Source organism: Thalassophryne amazonica, chromosome 3, assembly GCF_902500255.1.
Source record: "Thalassophryne amazonica chromosome 3, fThaAma1.1, whole genome shotgun sequence".
NCBI lineage: Eukaryota > Metazoa > Chordata > Actinopteri > Batrachoidiformes > Batrachoididae > Thalassophryne > Thalassophryne amazonica.
The window spans coordinates 76605740-76625443 of NC_047105.1; the positions used below are offsets into that span (position 1 = coordinate 76605740).

General features: G+C 42.7%; 1 protein-coding gene across 3 annotated transcripts in view; it reads right to left on the reverse strand.

Annotated features, from left to right (window-relative positions):
- Positions 1 to 503: 503 nt before the first annotated feature.
- The window catches only part of ankrd52b (ankyrin repeat domain 52b), a 118962-nt gene continuing 99761 nt past the window's right edge, over positions 504 to 19704 (reverse strand). For 2 of the 3 annotated variants that reach the window (XM_034166855.1, XM_034166854.1), the window contains exons 22-28: positions 11078 to 11165; positions 10909 to 10992; positions 10515 to 10660; positions 10181 to 10263; positions 9433 to 9515; positions 977 to 1068; positions 504 to 864 (exon numbers count right to left, since the gene is read on the reverse strand). In XM_034166855.1, the coding sequence (XP_034022746.1) occupies positions 623 to 864; positions 977 to 1068; positions 9433 to 9515; positions 10181 to 10263; positions 10515 to 10660; positions 10909 to 10992; positions 11078 to 11165 (818 nt within the window). In that variant the 3' untranslated portion in view covers positions 504 to 622. Of the gene's footprint in view, positions 865 to 976; positions 1069 to 9432; positions 9516 to 10110; positions 10264 to 10514; positions 10661 to 10908; positions 10993 to 11077; positions 11166 to 19704 lie in introns of those variants that run through there. The other variant, XR_004559616.1, reaches the window with a different exon arrangement.

Here is a 19704-nt window from a genome sequence, read left to right on the forward strand (position 1 = left end):
GCACTGAGGCTTGACCTACAACCAGAATCGTCATAAGGTATCATAAGGTAAGGAAATATGGTACCCGCTCTCCTCAAATCTGCACATGTTATTGGTGAACTTACATAGCTCTGTCACTGGGCACATCCAGACTGCTCTGTCCGGTACACGCGAGGTGTTTTTAATGGAAATGATTGCGATTTGACAGGACGTTTTGTCCGATGTGAGCGAAAATCTGTTATACAAAATCCGTTATACACTGTCTAGTATAAAAGTCTCATACAAAAGCATTGGGACTTTTGCTTTTGTTTGTGAGTGTGAATATCTGGTTTGTATGATGAAGGTTTAAGCGAGTTTTACTGTATTCCATTTTTGAATAAGGCTGTACCATAAACTGTGGAAAAAGTGAAACGCTGTGAATACTTTCTGGATGCACCGTATGGCACATAAAAATAAGTGTCAAAGTAGAACATGTAAAATAATGAGAACTCTACAGGCGTCTGTAATTTCTAAGACAATTAAGAGTGGTATTTAATGTGAGTGCTGCATGAGAACTTACTCCACTGTGACGCTGTGTATGTCACACACATGTCATAAAGAAGATTGCATGATTGCTAAAAAGTTGAGATATAGTAGGACGATTTCATTCTGTCAAACACCCGTGTAGAGCAACAGTAGTTGTCTGGTCCTTAATGTAGGACCGACATATGTTGCCACCAGACCCACAGGTGGCAGCAATGCCACAGCTTTTCAGGATGGGGCTGAAGCAGCAGACTCTGCCTATACTGGTTTCTCTGGGAGGGAAAGGCTTCATGGTGGAAAGGATCAGGGCCAGACAGTCCGCCACATTCTTGTTTGGGGCACAAGCCAAGGCTGGTGTGTGACCTGCACGGGTTGAACATTACAAAATACTGTATTTTTCAGTATGTTTTGAGGCAAAAAAACTATACTGATGCTGTGAACGAAACAAATGTGCATATTCATTTGCACTGCTTACCCTCTCCATCGACTGCCATGACTGCTGCTCCTCTGCTAAGTAACACCTGTACTACAGTTGCCAGACCTTTCCTTGCTGCAATGTGCAGGGGCCTACATGAGACGACAACAAGGGGGTGCAACAAATTGTAATCATTCATACACATGGATGAAATTGTATAATAGCAGCTAGGAGCAAAAAGTGAGTTTTAACTGTAAATAATGATTTACGTTTACAGTCTATCCTTTTGTTAATATGCCCATTCTCCATGTAATGTGGGGTTGTGTCAGGAGGGGCATTCAGTGTACAAATTGTGCTATATCGACATGCAAATCCATCATGGATCTGTTGTAGCAACCACAAGTGAAACAAGAGTGCTGTAAGAGCTCAATATCCCCGCTGGCTAATGCTGCTTTGGTACAAGTGCTTGGTACATTCTGATAACATTTCTAAGGTATCTGATAAGTGATAACATTTGGTTTGCCAACACACAACAGCAATTTGCACTTCTATCAAAAACTGTTAAATTAGCTATTTTCAGTGAAGAATTTCATTCATAAAGCAAGAGAAACATTTCTTGCTAATGAATCACAGGATAGAATAATAAATCAGGGCTGTGAAATGAAAACTGTGAAATCTGAGGAAAATTTTCAGGGGGTCTGGTGGGTACAGCCCCCCAGTAGCCGGGGGTCTGGGGCCTGCAGGGCCACAGAAACCAAATTAATACATATTTAATGATACATTTTCAACATCTCTTGGAGGCAAAAAAAAAAAAAATCTCAAAAGACACACATATTTAAATGATCTTAGATTCAACCTACCTTTCATTTGAACTGACAATGATAATGTTGAAATATCAGAATATGACATGGAAGTAGGACCTGGAATGATTTTCCTTTTAATTGTAAACCAAATTTTGCATCAACGCAGAACAATTAAACTACATGAAATTCATGAAGACTGAAAAGACTGTTAAAGCATTTCAAAAACCATAGCGAAAGCTTGTAGCATATTTTGAAAATAATAGTAAAATATAAATATAAATAAATCAACAGCTTAACTTTGAAAAGTATGTATTTATTAAATATATTGCTTGTCACAGTTAAGCTGTTGATTCAAACTGCACTGAAAAACATAAATGAAAAGGAATTTTCTATGATGTGTCTTAAGTTGAACAATATGATAATACGCGTATTATTATATGGTATGTGATTTTGCCAACTTCTGATTGGCCCAATCGCCACTTTCTGAGCTGTATCACATGCCGAGTTGACCGCTGGTGGAGCTGAGTACACCTCGCGTGCAGCGTAGTGCTAGCCAATCGAGCGACGCCTTCTATCGTTAACGACCAATCAGATAACGCAATACAACGCCTACTTTGGCCCGCTTCGAGTTGCGTCGTGCGTCGTCATGACGACGCAGTGTACACAATGCAGTAAAAACTAAGGGCACAGAAAAAAAACGCTGCTGGCTGCAGCAGCTCCTCGGTCTTCTCTCACAAATGTGTTTAAATACAGTCCATAAAAGTCCTGCTCACAGACTGATTGACAGGACATGTCCACATCAAGTATAACTCCAGACATCTCCACCCACAGACGGTTCGTTGGATCTCGCACGCGCATCTCGCGGTCAAAGTAGGAAAGATAAACTATAACAGAACTCAGAGCGCAGACCTGCAACTCAGCACAAATATAAACTAGAAGATAAATCAGAGTGCACAACTGCACTCTGATTCCTCTGTGCAGAGAACCTGCAGGCTGCGTTCTCACCTTCTCTGCCCCCTGCTGCGTGCACCTGACGCAGACATTCCTGCGTCGTCATGACACCACAGGAAGCTCGAGGCAGCCCCGATGTGAAAGGGGCTTTAGAGATTGTGCTCATGAAGTATTTTGGACCTGTTGGTTGGTGCAGTATGACAGTAATAATAAAGAGCTGAAACTTGAGATTGATTTTTCAGTTTTAGTATGTTTGACAAACTCCCAATTTTCTTGTTTACCATATAATAAAACAGTTATAGACTTTTAATTTCGGTGTGACCCTCATCCTGACCAGGTCCGCATAATCACGGGTACACCTCATCAAAAGTCTATAATTGTATATTATCAACCTATAACAAGGACTTGTACCAAGTTTCGTGAAATTCCTCATAAAAAATATGAGAAGAGTTGATTTCAGAATGCAAGCACCCACTCATGAAACTGAGGCAGTGTACATTTGTTAATCAAGGGTCATAACTCTGGTAAAATGGGCCCAACTTCAACGATATGATAATATGCGTATTACCAACATATAACAAGGACTTGTCCCAAGTTTCACAAAACTCCTCCTAAAAGTGTGAGAGGAGCTGATTTCAAAATGCTTATACCCTTTTCCGGACAGATGGACAGATAGACAGAAATTGCCATGACATAATCCCCCTTTCAGGCTTTCGGCCAGTGGGGGATAAAAGGGAGAAGTCAAAGGGGCTTACTATTAAAGAAACAATGGAAATAATATGCTTGGTTAATTATGAAAACACTAATTAGTTTAGGATCATTATACTTGAAAATCTATTGAATTTAAATGCCTTTTTTTTAAACACTGTATTTTTCTCTTTTCAGACTTTAAATGAACATGCAGCTGATCTGCTCTGTGTAACCCTGATCCCGTCAGATCTCACGAGCTAAGCAGTGCGAGACCTGGTTAGTACTTGAATGGGAGACCTCTTTGAAACACCAGTGGCTGTCTGTGTTTCTCCAGGTTACACTGGAGTTGCGTCAGGAAGGGCATCTGGCGTAAAACTTGTGCCAAATACCAATGCGGATCTGGCTGTGTCCGCTGTGACGACCCCGAACAAAAACGGGAGCAGCCGAATGGACAACACCAACACTTTAAATGAACATACACAATGTACCAACAACTTTCACACAACAAACAAAAAAATGCAAATGTAAATATCACCCCCCCCTCCCCGTAGCTTAGAAACAAATAAAAGTGTGTGTGTGGGGAGGGGGGGGCGCAAAACTGCGCAGTCTTCTTACAATTAATCTGTGTTGTTTTTTTATTTCTTTTTAATACATCAGTATTGTTCCCACATACGAGGTCTGCGAGAAAAGAAACCGACAGTTATATTTTTTAAAAAAACTATATGGATTTGAATCACGTGTGATTACATCAGCCAAGCTTGAACCCTCGTGCGCATGCGTGAGTTTTTTCACGCCTGTCGGTGACGTCATTCGCCTGTGAGCACGCCTTGGAAGGAGTGGTCCAGCCCCCTCGTCGGAATTCCTTTGTCTGAGAATTTGCTGAGAGACTGGTGCTGTGCTTGATCAAATTTTTTTCAAAAACTGTGAGGCAGATCGAAGTGGACACCATTCGAGAAATTCAGCTGGTTTTCTGTGAAAATTTTAACGGCTGATGAGAGATTTTTGGATTGTTTCTATCGCCTTAAGGACTTCCCACGGACAGGGACGTCGCGCAGCGCTCCGAGGCGACGTCGTCATCCTGTTTCAAGCTGAAAACCTCCAAATTTAAGCCTCTGTTGACCCAGGACGTCGTGAGAGAACAGAGAACTTTCAGAAGAGGACGGAATCAGCAGTTTATCTGGACATTCCACTGTTAAAGGAGATTTTTTTAATGAAAGACGTGCGGACGGATTGGCGCGCCCCGCCACAGGAAAAACACCTCTGTGTTGATAACCATTTGTAAAATCCAGTGAGTATCTGAGAAATTGTTTAACAGCAGGGCATGTTCCAACTTGTCCTTAAGGCTTCCAACAGAGGTGTTTTTCCTGTGGCGGGCGCACCGCGCTGGCTGCGAGCCGACGCGCCAATCCATCCGCACGTCTTTCATTAAAAAAAATCTCCTTTAACAGTGGAATGTCCGGATAAACTGCTGATTCCGACCTCTTCTGAAACAATAGAACATTACATTAGAAGTCTTTCAGAAAGCGCTGTAACTAGGTTTAAGGATATGTTTCCTTCTTTATGTTCCCTAATGCCATATACCAACACAGTGCAGAGTAGCTACCTAAACTCTGTAAGTGAGATGGAGTATCTCGTCAATAGTTTTACATCCTCATTGAAGACAACTTTGGATGCTGTAGTTCCTCTGAAAAAGAGAGCTTTAAATCAGAAGTGCCTGACTCCGTGGTATAACTCACAAACTCGCAGCTTAAAGCAGATAACCCGTAATTTGGAGAGGAAATGGCGTCTCACTAATTTAGAAGATCTTCACTTAGCCTGGAAAAAGAGTCTGTTGCTCTATAAAAAAGCCCTCTGTAAAGCTAGGACATCTTACTACTCATCACTAATTGAAGAAAATAAGAACAACCCCAGGTTTCTTTTCAGCACTGTAGCCAGGCTGACAAAGAGTCAGAGCTCTATTGAGCCGAGTATTCCTTTAACTTTAACTAGTAATGACTTCATGACTTTCTTTGCTAATAAAATTTTAACTATTAGAGAAAAAATTACTCATAACCATCCCAAAGACGTATCGTTATCTTTGGCTTTCAGTGATGCCGGTATTTGGTTAGACTCTTTCTCTCAGATTGTTCTGTCTGAGTTATTTTCATTAGTTACTTCATCCAAACCATCAACATGTCTATTAGACCCCATTCCTACCAGGCTGCTCAAGGAAGCCCTACCATTATTTAATGCTTCGATCTTAAATATGATCAATCTATCTTTATTAGTTGGCTATGTACCACAGGCTTTTAAGGTGGCAGTAATTAAACCATTACTTAAAAAGCCATCACTTGACCCAGCTATCTTAGCTAATTATAGGCCAATCTCCAACCTTCCTTTTCTCTCAAAAATTCTTGAAAGGGTAGTTGTTAAACAGCTAACTGATCATCTGCAGAGGAATGGTCTATTCAAAGAGTTTCAGTCAGATTTTAGAATTCATCATAGTACAGAAACAGCATTAGTGAAGGTTACAAATGATCTTCTTATGGCCTCAGACAGTGGACTCATCTCTGTGCTTGTTCTGTTAGACCTCAGTGCTGCTTTTGATACTGTTGACCATAAAATTTTATTACAGAGATTAGAGCATGCCACAGGTATTAAAGGCACTGCGCTGCGGTGGTTTGAATCATATTTATCTAATAGATTACAATTTGTTCATGTAAATGGGGAATCTTCTTCACAGACTAAGGTTAATTATGGAGTTCCACAAGGTTCTGTGCTAGGACCAATTTTATTCACTTTATACATGCTTCCCTTAGGCAGTATTATTAGACGGCATTTATCTATCCATGAAGCCAGAGGACACACACCAATTAGCTAAACTGCAGGATTGTCTTACAGACATAAGGACATGGATGACCTCTAATTTCCTGCTTTTAAACTCAGATAAAACTGAAGTTATTGTACTTGGCCCCACAAATCTTAGAAACATGGTGTCTAACCAGATCCTTACTCTGGATGGCATTACCCTGACCTCTAGTAATACTGTGAGAAATCTTGGAGTCATTTTTGATCAGGATATGTCATTCAAAGCGCATATTAAACAAATATGTAAGACTGCTTTTTTTGCATTTACTCAATATCTCTAAAATTAGAAAGGTCTTGTCTCAGAGTGATGCTGAAAAACTAATTCATGCATTTATTTCCTCTAGGCTGGACTATTGTAATTCATTATTATCAGGTTGTCCTAAAAGTTCCCTGAAAAGCCTTCAGTTAATTCAAAATGCTGCAGCTAGAGTACTGACGGGGACTAGAAGGAGAGAACATATCTCACCCATATTGGCCTCTCTTCATTGGCTTCCTGTTAATTCTAGAACAGAATTTAAAATTCTTCTTCTTACTTATAAGGTTTTGAATAGTCAGGTCCCTTCTTATCTTAGGGACCTCATAGTACCATATCACCCCAATAGAGCGCTTCGCTCTCAGACTGCAGGCTTACTTGTAGTTCCTAGGGTTTGTAAGAGTAGAATGGGAGGCAGAGCCTTCAGCTTTCAGGCTCCTCTCCTCTGGAACCAGCTCCCAATTTGGATCAGGGAGACAGACACACTCTCTACTTTTAAGATTAGGCTTAAAACTTTCCTTTTTGCTAAAGCTTATAGTTAGGGCTGGATCAGGTGACCCTGAACCATCCCTTAGTTATGCTGCTATAGACTTAGACTGCTGGGGGGTTCCCATAATGCATTGAGTGTTTCTTTCTCTTTTTGCTCTGTATGCACCACTCTGCATTTAATCATTAGTGATCAATCTCTGCTCCCCTCCACAGCATGTCTTTTTCCTGGTTCTCTCCTTCAGCCCCAACCAGTCCCAGCAGAAGACTGCCCCTCCCTGAGCCTGGTTCTGCTGGAGGTTTCTTCCTGTTAAAAGGGAGTTTTTCCTTCCCACTGTTGCCAAGTGCTTGCTCACAGGGGGTCATTTTGACCGTTGGGGTTTTTCCGTAATTATTGTATGGCTTTGTCTTACAATATAAAGCGCCTTGGGGCAACTGTTTGTTGTGATTTGGCGCTATATAAATAAAATTGATTTGATTTGATTCTGAAAGTTCTCTGTTCTCTCACGACGTCCTGGGTCAACAGAGGCTTAAATTTGGAGGTTTTCAGCTTGAAACAGGATGACGACGTCGCCTCGGAGTGCTGCGCGACGTCCCACTCCGTGGGAAGTCCTTAAGGCGATAGAAACAATCCAAAATCTCTCATCAGCCGTTAAAATTTTCACTGAAAACCAGCTGAATTTCTCGAATGGTGTCCACTCGGATGTGCCTCACAGTTTTTGAAAAAATTTTGATCAAGCACAGCGCCAGTCTCTCAGCAACTTCTCAGACAAAGGAATTCCAACGAGGGCGCTGGACCACTCCCTCCACAAGGCATGCTCACAGGCGAATGACGTCACCGACAGGCGTGAAAAAACTCTCGCATGCCCACGAGGGTTCAAGCTTGGCTGATGTAATCACACGTGATTCAAATCCATATGTTTTTTTAAAAAAATAATAAGGTCGGATACTTTTCTCACAGACCTCGTAGATCCTTGAAAATAGAAAAAGCAATTACCATTAAATGAGCAGAGTATTTATTTTAAGGGGGAATCTTCAATGTAGTCTATAAAAGGACTCCAGATCACAGAAAAGTCCCTGCTTCTTTCCCCTATCTTGTATCTGAGCCTTTCCAAAGGCAGAAAGGAAAGCACCTCCTTCAACCACTGTAGAAATAATGGGGATTTATTTGCCTTCTAGTTAAAAAGAATCAGTCTGCAGGCAACTACCGAAGCAAATGCCAAAGAATTCGCCTGTACGTTTGTGACCTTACAATTCGGGGGAGATATGCCAAAAATGGCTGTGTCGAAATCAGGAGCTATGTTCTTTTTACACATATGAGAGAATACATCAAAAATACTGCCTCAGTAACTATTTAGAGAGGGCCTAAAACATATGTCCCACTGAAGCTGGGCTGCTACCGCACCTCGGGCAGGGAGAGTTTGTAGTGAGAAAAATTCTGTCAAGTTTGTTTCTTGAGTAGTAGAGACGATGAAGTGCCTTGAATTAATCCACGGCATACACACAATCAAGAGGTGTGTACTCGAGAAAGGCTGTCCCGCCATGCCTCCTCAGAGAGCACCATCCCCAAATCACTCTCCCATGCAGTTTTAGTTTTCTCCCAGGATATCTGATTTAAACCCCTTATCAAAGTTTCACCGAAACCCATTTCTTCTCAAAGGGGTCTAGCTCTCGAATGCTAGAGGGGGGGAAGAAGGGATTATTTGCGATTGTAAAAAAACTTGTCTGTTTTAATCCAAAATGTCTCCTGAACTGAAGCCAAATTTTTAGTGACTTTTTAACCACTGGATTTATTATTTCTATATTATGACTATATGGCAGTGGGGAGGTGCGTATAGGTAGTGGGTTGCATAGTAATTCCATTTCTGCCCATTCTATGTCCTGTTTATTTTTATATCTAAATGCAATGCAGCAATGTCCCACAGCCAGCAGGACTCCACAGACAAGCAAACAAAAATAAATAAAAGCCACATGACTAGTCCTTTAAATGCCTTTTTGTTGTTTTCTCCAGATTACAATTAAATAAAGTATTTTACATCGATATGCACACTGTCAAGTCCACTCATTTTTAACCAAGGCCAAAATATGGCCAACAGGTATTGCGAAGGCTTTGCGTCCGTCCATCCGTCAGTCTGTCCTCAGTATAAGTACAGTCCTATTCTTCAAATTCACAGGAAACATTCTTGGGACACAGACCTTGGACAAGACCTACTTTAAGAGGTCAAAAGGTCACATTCTGTTTCCTATTTTTGTGCTCATAGGCGGAGGGTATTTTAGCATTGATTTATATTAAGCTTTTCTGATGGATTATGCTGTGAAATATTTCTGTTCTGTACTGCAGTCATGTTTACAAATACATCATTACAGAGGTAAACTACTGAACTGCATATAAATACTATATTGAATTTTTAAAGCAATATTGGTAGATGCATTTAATTCCAAATTAATTACTTCCAAAATCATTTTCAAACGATCTGCTGACTCACATCTGCAGACTGCTGTTTGTTGCATTTATGAGTGAGGAGTCGTTGGTTTCTCCGAGGATTAACAACGCACACATCTCATGTCCCTGCAGAACAAAACACATTTCATTAACTTTTCATTAAAAAAATATAATTTAAGCTTTAAATCCTTTTAATGGAGATTTTATTATACAACCACATTTCCAAAATGTTGGGACACTGTAAAATGTAAATAATGTGCTGATTTACAACTCATGTGAACCCTATATTTAATTGAAAATAGTACAAATGCAACATATCAAATATGGAAACTGAGGGGTTATTTTTTAAGCTATATGCTCATTTTGAATTTGATGCCAACACATTTCAAGAAAAGTTGATACAGTCATGTGTTACATAAAAAGTGTTTTTAAAAGAACAGATTAAGTGCGTTGGCACTGAAAACACCCGGAGTTTAGAAAGTAGAAAAACATCCAAAATGTATCTGTTATGCAGATCTTCAGCTGCACTACTGATTAATGAATACATTTATTTTGGTTCTTGTTGCAGTTCTTGGTGTTGTCTTTCAAAAATAAATATGATTCACAGATAGACATGACTTGTGTTTTTCCCCTCTTCATGATGCATTTTTGGACAGATATGAGTAATACTGACTATGATGCCGGTGTGACATATAATCTGGAAAATATAGTATCATATCACCTTGTTACGTCAGCTTGTCACATTCGACTGTATGTGTAGGTTATTGTGGAACTGCATGCATGTTTGTGACCTTGCTGCAGGCTAAGTGAAGAGCTGTGTTGTTATTGAAATCCACCAGGGTCAGGTCTGGCTTCGCCTTGTGCAGTAAAAATTCTGAAAAACAGTAAATAATAAGATGGTTACAATGGTTTTAATAACTGATGCATTTAAAAAAATCTCTACAAATTATAAAATTAGATTTTTTTTTACTGAATACAACCAATTAAGGACACTAAGGATCAGTGCGACATGCCCGAGTTTTAAAAATGAGTTAATCATTATTCCTTTATCCACTGAATTAATTTGTATATTTGAGTGACTGCTTCAATTCTAATAAATTTACCCCGACATTTTAAATTCCATACCAACGGCATCAGACTGTCCACTGTCTGCAGCAACCATAAGTGCAGAGGATCCATAGTGATCCACAGCATTGACGTCTACTCCCTGATCCAGGACCAGCTGCAGCCCAGCAACATTTCCTGAATAAGCAGCTGCATGCAGGGGGGTTCTACAGTCACACAACATACATGAGCAAAAACAGGAGGAGCACACACATTACTGAGATACCGACGGTGACCCACGTTTATGAAATGCTTTGTTTTGACTATTTTTCTGTTTTTGATTGTGTTGTGCATATTCATCTGAATCATAAAGGGGGAAATGCATTAAGGCTTACAGGACCGCAGTTTTACTCGTGTAATTTGATTGTAAAGGGAAGAGCCATACATACATACATATGAAGTGCTCAGAACTCACCTTCCTTTGGCATCGCTGACATTAACAATATGACTTCCAACAGTCTTTGTGATAAGTTCAGCAGCAACATGATGTCCATTAATTCTGTAAGGAAGAAAACACATTTTGAAGAACAAACTCATATTTGACAAACACTTGAAATGCATTTTACACTTACTGCAATACTCACAGAGCACAATGCAAAGGAGTGAATGCATTTCCTTCCTGATGGCAAAGCAGTTTATTTTCAAGTAAAGTGTGTAAACATCTCTCATGCCCTGAAGAGGACAAGAAATAACTCATGATCAACATACAAGCCCTGTTGATAATTTTTATACTGCATGATGCCAGTGTTTACCTACTGCTGAGAGCCCAGTGTTTTAAACGGGGAAAAACTAGCAAAAATAATGAGTTCCAATCCAATCCACTTCATTTATATAGCACATTTAACAACAAAGACATTCCAAAGTGCTGCACATACAGTAGAATCACGATAGATAACACCCCAATAATCAATAAATAAATAAAAAATAAGAAAATTAACAATAAAAATAACTAAAATGTGCAAGAAAAATAAATAAATGAATACATACAGCATACAAAAGATAAAACCAATAAAATCTACCAAAATAAAAACAAAACCAATGAAACAGAGGACCACACAACTCACGCAGTGTTAAAAACCAGAGAATAAAAGTGGGTCTTCAGACGAGACTTAAAACACTCCACTGTGGGGGCTGTTTGGACATGTAGGGACAGAGCGTTCCAAAGTCTGGGGCCAGTCACAGAGAAAGCCCTGTCTCCCCTGGTTTTAAGTCTTGTCTTGGGTTTCACGAGCTGGAAATGGCCCTCAGACCTCAGAGCACGCGCCGGAGAATACATTTGTAGGAGGTCAGTGATGTATTGAGGGGCCATTCCACTGAAAGCTTTAAAAACAAACAGTAAAATCTTAAAATCAATTCTAAAATTAATAGGAAGCCAGTGCAAAGATGCAAGAATTGGGGTTATGTGCTCACGCTTCCAGGCCCGTTAAAAGTCGCGCTGCAGCGTTCTGGACTAACTGCAAACGGGAAAGAGCCCGTTGGCTAATGCCAAAATAAAGTGCGTTACAGTAGTCCAGACGACTTGAAATAAAAGAGTGCACAACTTGTTCAAAAAGGTTAAAAGATAAAAATGGTTTTACCTTTGATAAAAGACGAAGACGATAAAAGCATGATTTCAAAACACCATTGATTTGTCTATCAAATTTAAAATCAGTCTATGGTGACGCCAAGGCTGGTGACCTTGGGACGTACAAAATCCTTGAGAGGTCCCAAGTCAACGAGGGCACTTCCAAACAACATAACCTCTGTCTTGCCCTCATTAAGTTTCAAAACATTCTGTGACAATCAAGCCCTGACGTCACACAGACAGTCGAGTAGGGGTGTCAGGGGGCAAAGGCTGTTTATAGCAATAGGCATGTAGATTTGACAATCATCAGCATAAAAATGGTAGGCCACACCATGTTATGTTTTTTAAAAATCTCTCTGAGTGGGAGGAGATAAAGAGCAATGAGGATGGGTCCCAGGATAGAACCCTGGGGGACTCCACAATGAAGTGGGGCTGAATACGAGGTGGAGTCCGCCAGCCTGACGGAGAAAGACCTCTCCGACAGGTATGACCTAAACCACTCCAGAACAGTCCCCCTGACACCCACACAGTCTCTCAGGCAGTCTAAAAGAATTGTGTGGTCGACTGTGACAAAAGCTGCAGTGAGGTTTAAAAGCACTAAAATGGCTGAAGTGCCGGAATCAGTTGTTAAAAGGAGATGACAAGTGACAAAGTGACAAAGTTTTTTTATTCGGCACACAAAATATTCAAATAGAAAAAAATGAACAATTCCACAAACAAACACAGACAAAACTAGTGAGTCCGAAAGGGTGTGGGCTGAAGCAAAGCTTATTAGCACCCACCCCTGCTAGTACAAGTCCAACAATTCTAATCAGTCATATTTACATAAATATAAATTCACTACTACATGTCGACACACAGACATACACATCAATATACTATTCACTTATAATTATATTTATATAGTACCAGATCACAAGAAAGTCGAATCAAGGCACTTTACGCCAGTAAGGACTAACCTTACCAACCCCCAGAGCAAGCACTAGGCAACTGTGGTGAGGAAAAACTCCCTATAAGGAAGAAACCTCAAGCAGACCAGGCTCTTGGGGGTGACCCTCTGCTTGGGCTGTGCCATATATACCTATATACATACGTATATACTTTACAAACATAAATATATACATACATATACACAGTCACTTATATACATATACATATACACCTACCCATATCTATATATCTACATACGCATATACATACCCACACATTCAAATATACAATAAGTCCCACTTATAAATTGAACATTCCATATAAATCAAATTATATTTGCTTCTTTATGATACTTAGACATAATGTTCTTTTTGAGTAGTTTCTTAAATCTCACTAAGGTACTACTCATTCTAACCTCTGTTGAACATTTGTTCCATTTCCTCACCCCAACCACAGACGCACAAAAACCCTTTACATTTGTTCTTACTGGTGGTTTCATAAAAATTGCACAACCTCTTAAACTATATCTGGATTCCCTCAATCAGAACGGACTCTGGACATGTCTCGGTAAGGCTTGGTTTTTCGCTCGAAATAAAGTTTGAATTGTAATGTAATCGACCAAATCAATGATTTTTAATAAATTTAAAGACACAAATAGAGAATGAGTTGGTTCACGATATTGTTTATTGCAGATGATTCGTATGGCTCGTTTTTGCAAAAGGAATATTGTGTTGTGAAAGTGTAGGAACACGGACCCACAACAGGGGGCGACAATGAACGGACAATGGAGGAATCAAATATACTGTTTTTACTGTTGTGAAAAAAGGGCACAACAAATACAAATGATAACAATAGAGAGCTTAAGTCTAATTCAAAGGTGTCGTGTGGGCAGGCTCGACGATAGGAGACGTCTGTCCAAGTCGAACCGGAACCAACCCGATCTCCGCCGCCACCGGACCCCGGGGATACTGGAGCCGCCAAGTCCCGAATTCCCAGGTGGCCACTGCCTCCGCTCGCCGGATCCGGTACTGCTGGCAGGAAACAGAAACAGTCAGGTGTGGATGCGGCTGCACCCAGCAACACGGAGGGTGGAGAGTCCACCTCCACCTCTCGTCAGGAAAATACTGGTGAGTGCAGGAGTGTGAGTACTTATCCAAGAAGTCCACTACAATCTCCTGCTGTACCACTCACTATCTGCTTATCCAACACACAAGCAACAAGGTATTACCGTCAAGAATACAATCGGCTGAGTACGTTACCTCTTAGGTATGGCGATATCTCGGCAAATGAGGTGGAGATGCCGTCCTGCTGATATACCTCTGTCTTGATTGGGATCAGCTGTCTCTAGTGATGGATGACAGCTGTCGTCCTGGCTGCTCCTGTGAGGCGGCAGCGCCCTCTGGCGCCTGGAGCCCGCACTCCAGGCAGGGCGCCCTCTAGTGGTGGTGGGCCAGCAGTACCTCCTCTTCAGCGGCCCACACAACAGGACCCCCCCTTCAACGGGCGCCTCCTGGCGCACGACCGGGTTTGTCAGGGTGGCGACGGTAGAAGTCGGCCAGGAGGGCCGGGTCCAGGATGAAGCCCTTCTTCACCCAGGAGCGTTCTTCGGGGCCGTACCCCTCCCAGTCCACCAAGTACTGAAAACCCCGGCCCATTCGTCAAACGTCAAGGAGCCGGCGCACGGTCCAGGCCGGCTCTCCGTCGATGATCCGGGCAGGAGGTGGCGCCGGACCCGGAGTGCAGAGGGGTGAGGTGTGATGGGGTTTGATTCTTGAGACATGGAATACTGGATGAATTCGCAGTGAGGCCGGAAGCTGGAGCCTCACTGCGGCGGGATTGATGACCTTGAGAATCTTGTAAGGACCAATGTATCGCTCCTGCAGTTTCGGGGAGTCCACTTGAAGGGGAATGTCCTTGGTGGACAACCATACCTCCTGCCCAGGACGATACGTGGGAGCCGGGGCCCGCCGCCGGTCTGCATGGTTCTTCGCCCTCGTCCGGGCCCTCAACAAGGCAGAACGGGCGGCACGCCACACCCGACGGCACTTCCGTAGGTGGGCCTGGACCGAGGGCACACCGACCTCCCCCTCAACCACCGGAAACAACGGGGGTTGATACCCCAAGCACACCTCGAAGGGGGAGAGGCCGGTGGCGGACGACACTTGGCTGTTGTGGGCGTACTCGATCCAGGCCAGGTGGGTACTCCAGGCCGTCGGGTGCGCGGCTGTCACACAGCGTAGGGTCTGCTCCATCTCCTGGTTGGCCCGTTCTGCTTGTCCGTTGGTCTGGGGGTGATACCCGGACGAGAGACTGACCGTGGCCCCCAGTTCCCGGCAAAAGCTCCTCCAAACATGCGAGGAGAACTGGGGACCGCGATCGGAGACGATGTCTGATGGTATCCCATGCAGACGGACGACGTGGAGGACTAGGAGGTCCGCTGTCTCCTGGGCCGTTGGTAGCTTCGGGAGGGCCACGAAGTGGGCCGCCTTGGAGAATTGGTCCACTATCGTGAGGACGACGGTGTTTCCCTGGGACGGCGGGAGGCCCGTGACGAAATCCAGGCCGATGTGAGACCAGGGGCGATGAGGCACGGGCAGCGGCTGTAGCAATCCCGGTGTCTTGCGGTGGTCCGCCTTGCCCCTGGCGCAGGTGGTACAGGCCTGGATGTAACCCCGGACGTCGGCCTCCAGGGACGCCCACCAGAAGCGCTGCCGGACGACTGCCACGGTTCTTCGCACCCCAGGATGACAGGAGAGCTTAGAACCGTGACAGAAGTCCAAAACTGCAGCCCTGGCTTCTGGTGGGACGTAAAGTTTGTTCTTCGGTCCGGTTCCGGGGTCCGGGTCTCGTGTCAGGGCCTCCCGGACGGTCCTCTCCACGTCCCAGGTGAGAGTGGCCACGATAGCGGACTCCGGGATGATGGGTTCCGGGGAATCCGACGGCTCCGTTTTGACCTCATCTTCATGTACCCGGGACAAGGCATCCGATCTTTGGTTTTTGGTCCCGGGACGGTAGGTGATCCTGAAGTCAAAACGGCCGAAGAACAGTGACCAGCGGGCTTGCCTGGGGTTCAGCCGCTTGGCGGTCCTGATATACTCCAGGTTCCGGTGGTCAGTGAAGACCGTGAATGGCACGGACGTTCCCTCCAACAGATGTCTCCACTCCTCAAGAGCCTCTTTCACCGCAAGGAGCTCTCGATTGCCGACGTCATAGTTCCGTTCGGCTGGGGTCAACCTGCGGGAAAAATAGGCACACGGGTGAAGGACCTTATCGGTCTTCCCGCTCTGGGATAGCACGGCTCCTATCCCTGAGTCCGAGGCGTCCACTTCAACCACTAACTGGCGATTAGGATCGGGCTGCACCAGAACAGGTGCAGACGAGAAGCGCCGTTTCAACTCCTTGAATGCGACATCGCACCGATCCGACCAGGTGAAGGGGACTTTTGGTGAGGTCAGGGTTGTCAGGGGGCTAACTACCTGACTGTAGCCCTTAATGAACCTCCTGTAGAAATTAGCAAAGCCTAGGAACTGTTGCAATTTCCTACGGCTTGTGGGTTGGGGCCAGTCTCTCACCGCCGCAACCTTGGCCGGATCAGGAGCGACGGAGTTGGAGGAGATGATGAACCCCAGGAAGGACAAAGAAGTGCGGTGGAACTCACACTTCTCGCCCTTCACAAACAGCCGGTTCTCCAGCAACCGCTGCAGGACCTGACGTACATGCCTGACATGAGTCTCAGGATCCGGAGAAAAGATGAGTATATCGTCTAGATATACGAAGACGAACCGGTGCAGGAAGTCCCGCAAGACGTCGTTAACCAAGGCTTGGAACGTCGCGGGGGCGTTTGTGAGGACGAACGGCATGACTAGGTACTCAAAGTGACCTAAGGGGGTGTTAAATGCCGTTTTCCACTCGTCTCCCTTCCGGATCCGAACCAGATGATACGCATTTCTAAGATCAAGCTTGGTTAATGGTTAATTGTGTCAAACGCTTTCTGTAAATAAAAAAAAACACCTATTGTGTATTGTTTATTGTCAATTGCAGTTGCTATACTTTCCACAAAGTCCATCAAAGCATGTGATGTAGTTCGAGACCTTCTGAATCCATATTGTTCTTCACAAATGATGTTATGCTTCAGTAAATAATCATTTTATCTTTTAGCAAATATTTTTTCCAAAATTTTGGAAAATTGTGGCAGGAGTGATATAGGTCTATAATTAGAAAATGTGTGTTTGTCACCAGTTTTAAACAGAGGAATTACTTTGGCTATTTTCATTTGAGAAGGAAATTTACCAGTACTTAGTGACATATTGCAAATATAATTGAACGGTTTTACTATACAATCAATAACTTTTTTTAATAAAGCCATATCCAAATTATTAAAATCAGTCGATTTCTTACTTTTTGAACCATGAACCAGATCAAGTATTTCCCTTTCATGAGTACCACCAATGAACATTGAAACAGATTTGTTAAACGTTGAATTATTTACCCAGAAGTTATTAGTTGATGAGTCAATTTTAATGGCAAGATTTTTACCCACATTAACGAAGTATTCATTAAAGTGTTCAGCAATAGACTTGTCGTTATCAATCATGATGTAGTTGTTACTCTGAAAAAATGAAGGATAATCTCTAGTTACTCTATTCTTTTTTACTATTTCATTTAATATGTTCCATGTGTTTTTGATGTTATTTCTATTTTTGACAAGTAACTCATTATAATATGTTTTTTTTACTGAGTCTCATGACATTGATTAACTTATTCTTATATGTTTTATACTTACTTTCAGCTTCCTTAGTTCATAGTTTTATGAATTGTTTATATAGTACGTTTTTCTTTTTACATGCCCTCTGAAGTCCCTTAGTTATCCATGGTTTGTTGCTATATTGATTTCTATATATTTTGTCAACAAATGGACAGTGTTTATTATACAAACTGGAAAAAATGGAAATGAAAGCATCATATGACCTGTCAACATCATCAACAAAAACATCTGACCAATTCTGACTTGATAAATCCTCCCTTAAATTATCAATTGTTTCAGGTGTTACTTTTCTACTCATGAATTTGATATTGCTTCGATACATACAACAACCCTCCAATGCAAAGACTGAGAAAACTGGCAAGTGATCACTGATATCACTGACCAGTAGTCCCCCACTAAGATTACCGGATATAACGTTAGTTAAAATATTATCAATGAGAGTTGTTGTATCCATAGTTATTCTGCTAGGATGAATGATGGTTGGAAACAGTCCTAAACAGTACAAGGTGTTTATAAATGAGGTAATTTGTGGATGATTGTGAGGGTTTAAAAAATCTATATTGAAATCTCCACAGACAAATACACTCAACAAAAATATAAACGCAACACTTTTGGTTTTGCTCCCATTTTGTATGAGATGAACTCAAAGATCTAAAACTTTTTCCACATACACAATATCACCATTTCTCTCAAATATTGTTCACAAACCAGTCTAAATCTGTGATAGTGAGCACTTCTCCTTTGCTGAGATAATCCATCCCACCTCACAGGTGTGCCATATCAAGATGCTGATTAGACACCATGATTAGTGCAAAGGTGTGCCTTAGACTGCCCACAATAAAAGGCCACTCTGAAAGGTGCAGTTTTATCACACAGCACAATGCCACAGATGTCGCAAGATTTGAGGGAGCGTGCAATTGGCATGCTGACAGCAGGAATGTCAACCAGAACTGTTGCTCGTGTATTGAATGTTCATTTCTCTACCATAAGCCGTCTCCAAAGGCGTTTCAGAGAATTTGGCAGTACATCCAACCAGCCTCACAACCGCAGACCATGTGTAACCACACCAGCCCAGGATCTCCACATCCAGCATGTTCACCTCCAAGATCATCTGAGACCAGCCACTCGGACAGCTGCTGGAACAATCGGTTTGCATAACCAAAGAATTTCTGCACAAACTGTCAGAAACTGTCTCAGGGAAGCTCATCTGCATGCTCGTCGTCCTCATCGGGGTCTCGACCTGACTCCAGTTCGTCGTCGTAACCAATTTGAGTGGGCAAATGCTCACATTCGCTGGCGTTTGGCACGTTGGAGAGGTGTTCTCTTCACGGATGATGCGAAGGAGATGTGTTGCACTGCATGAGGCAAATGGTGGTCACACCAGATACTGACTGGTATCCCCCCCAATAAAACAAAACTGCACCTTTCAGAGTGGCCTTTTATTGTGGGCAGTCTATGTTAAAAATTTTATATATATGTTATCACTGTTAAACATTTGTACCTTTTGTCTTCTTTCTGATGAGAACGGTGTTGTGCTGTTTGCACCTGACCCCGAGAATGTACGTGTTATTCAACCTTGTTTTAGCATGCTGGGGTCAATCTGAACTGGGAATGAGGAGCTGGATGTACTTATTATTATTATACAACTTGTTTTTGTAGCCACTAACGACTGGGAGTGAAGCATGACGGGGTCAGTCATGAACTGGGAGTAATAGACCTGAAGGTTGTTTTGACTGTTGTGATGTGATGCTTAGCGTGAAGACCAGGACACTCCAGGCAGATGCACAACAGCTGATAACTGCAACAGACGAACGAGATGTGCTGACCTCCGACGATAAGAGTAAAAGAAAGAAACTGTTTTTCCTTACAGCTGCGCTTATTGACGTATGTGTTTATGTTACGGGAAGAAACTTGTCTCGCGTTGTCCCCCCCCCCCTTAGGACAAGTTTTAT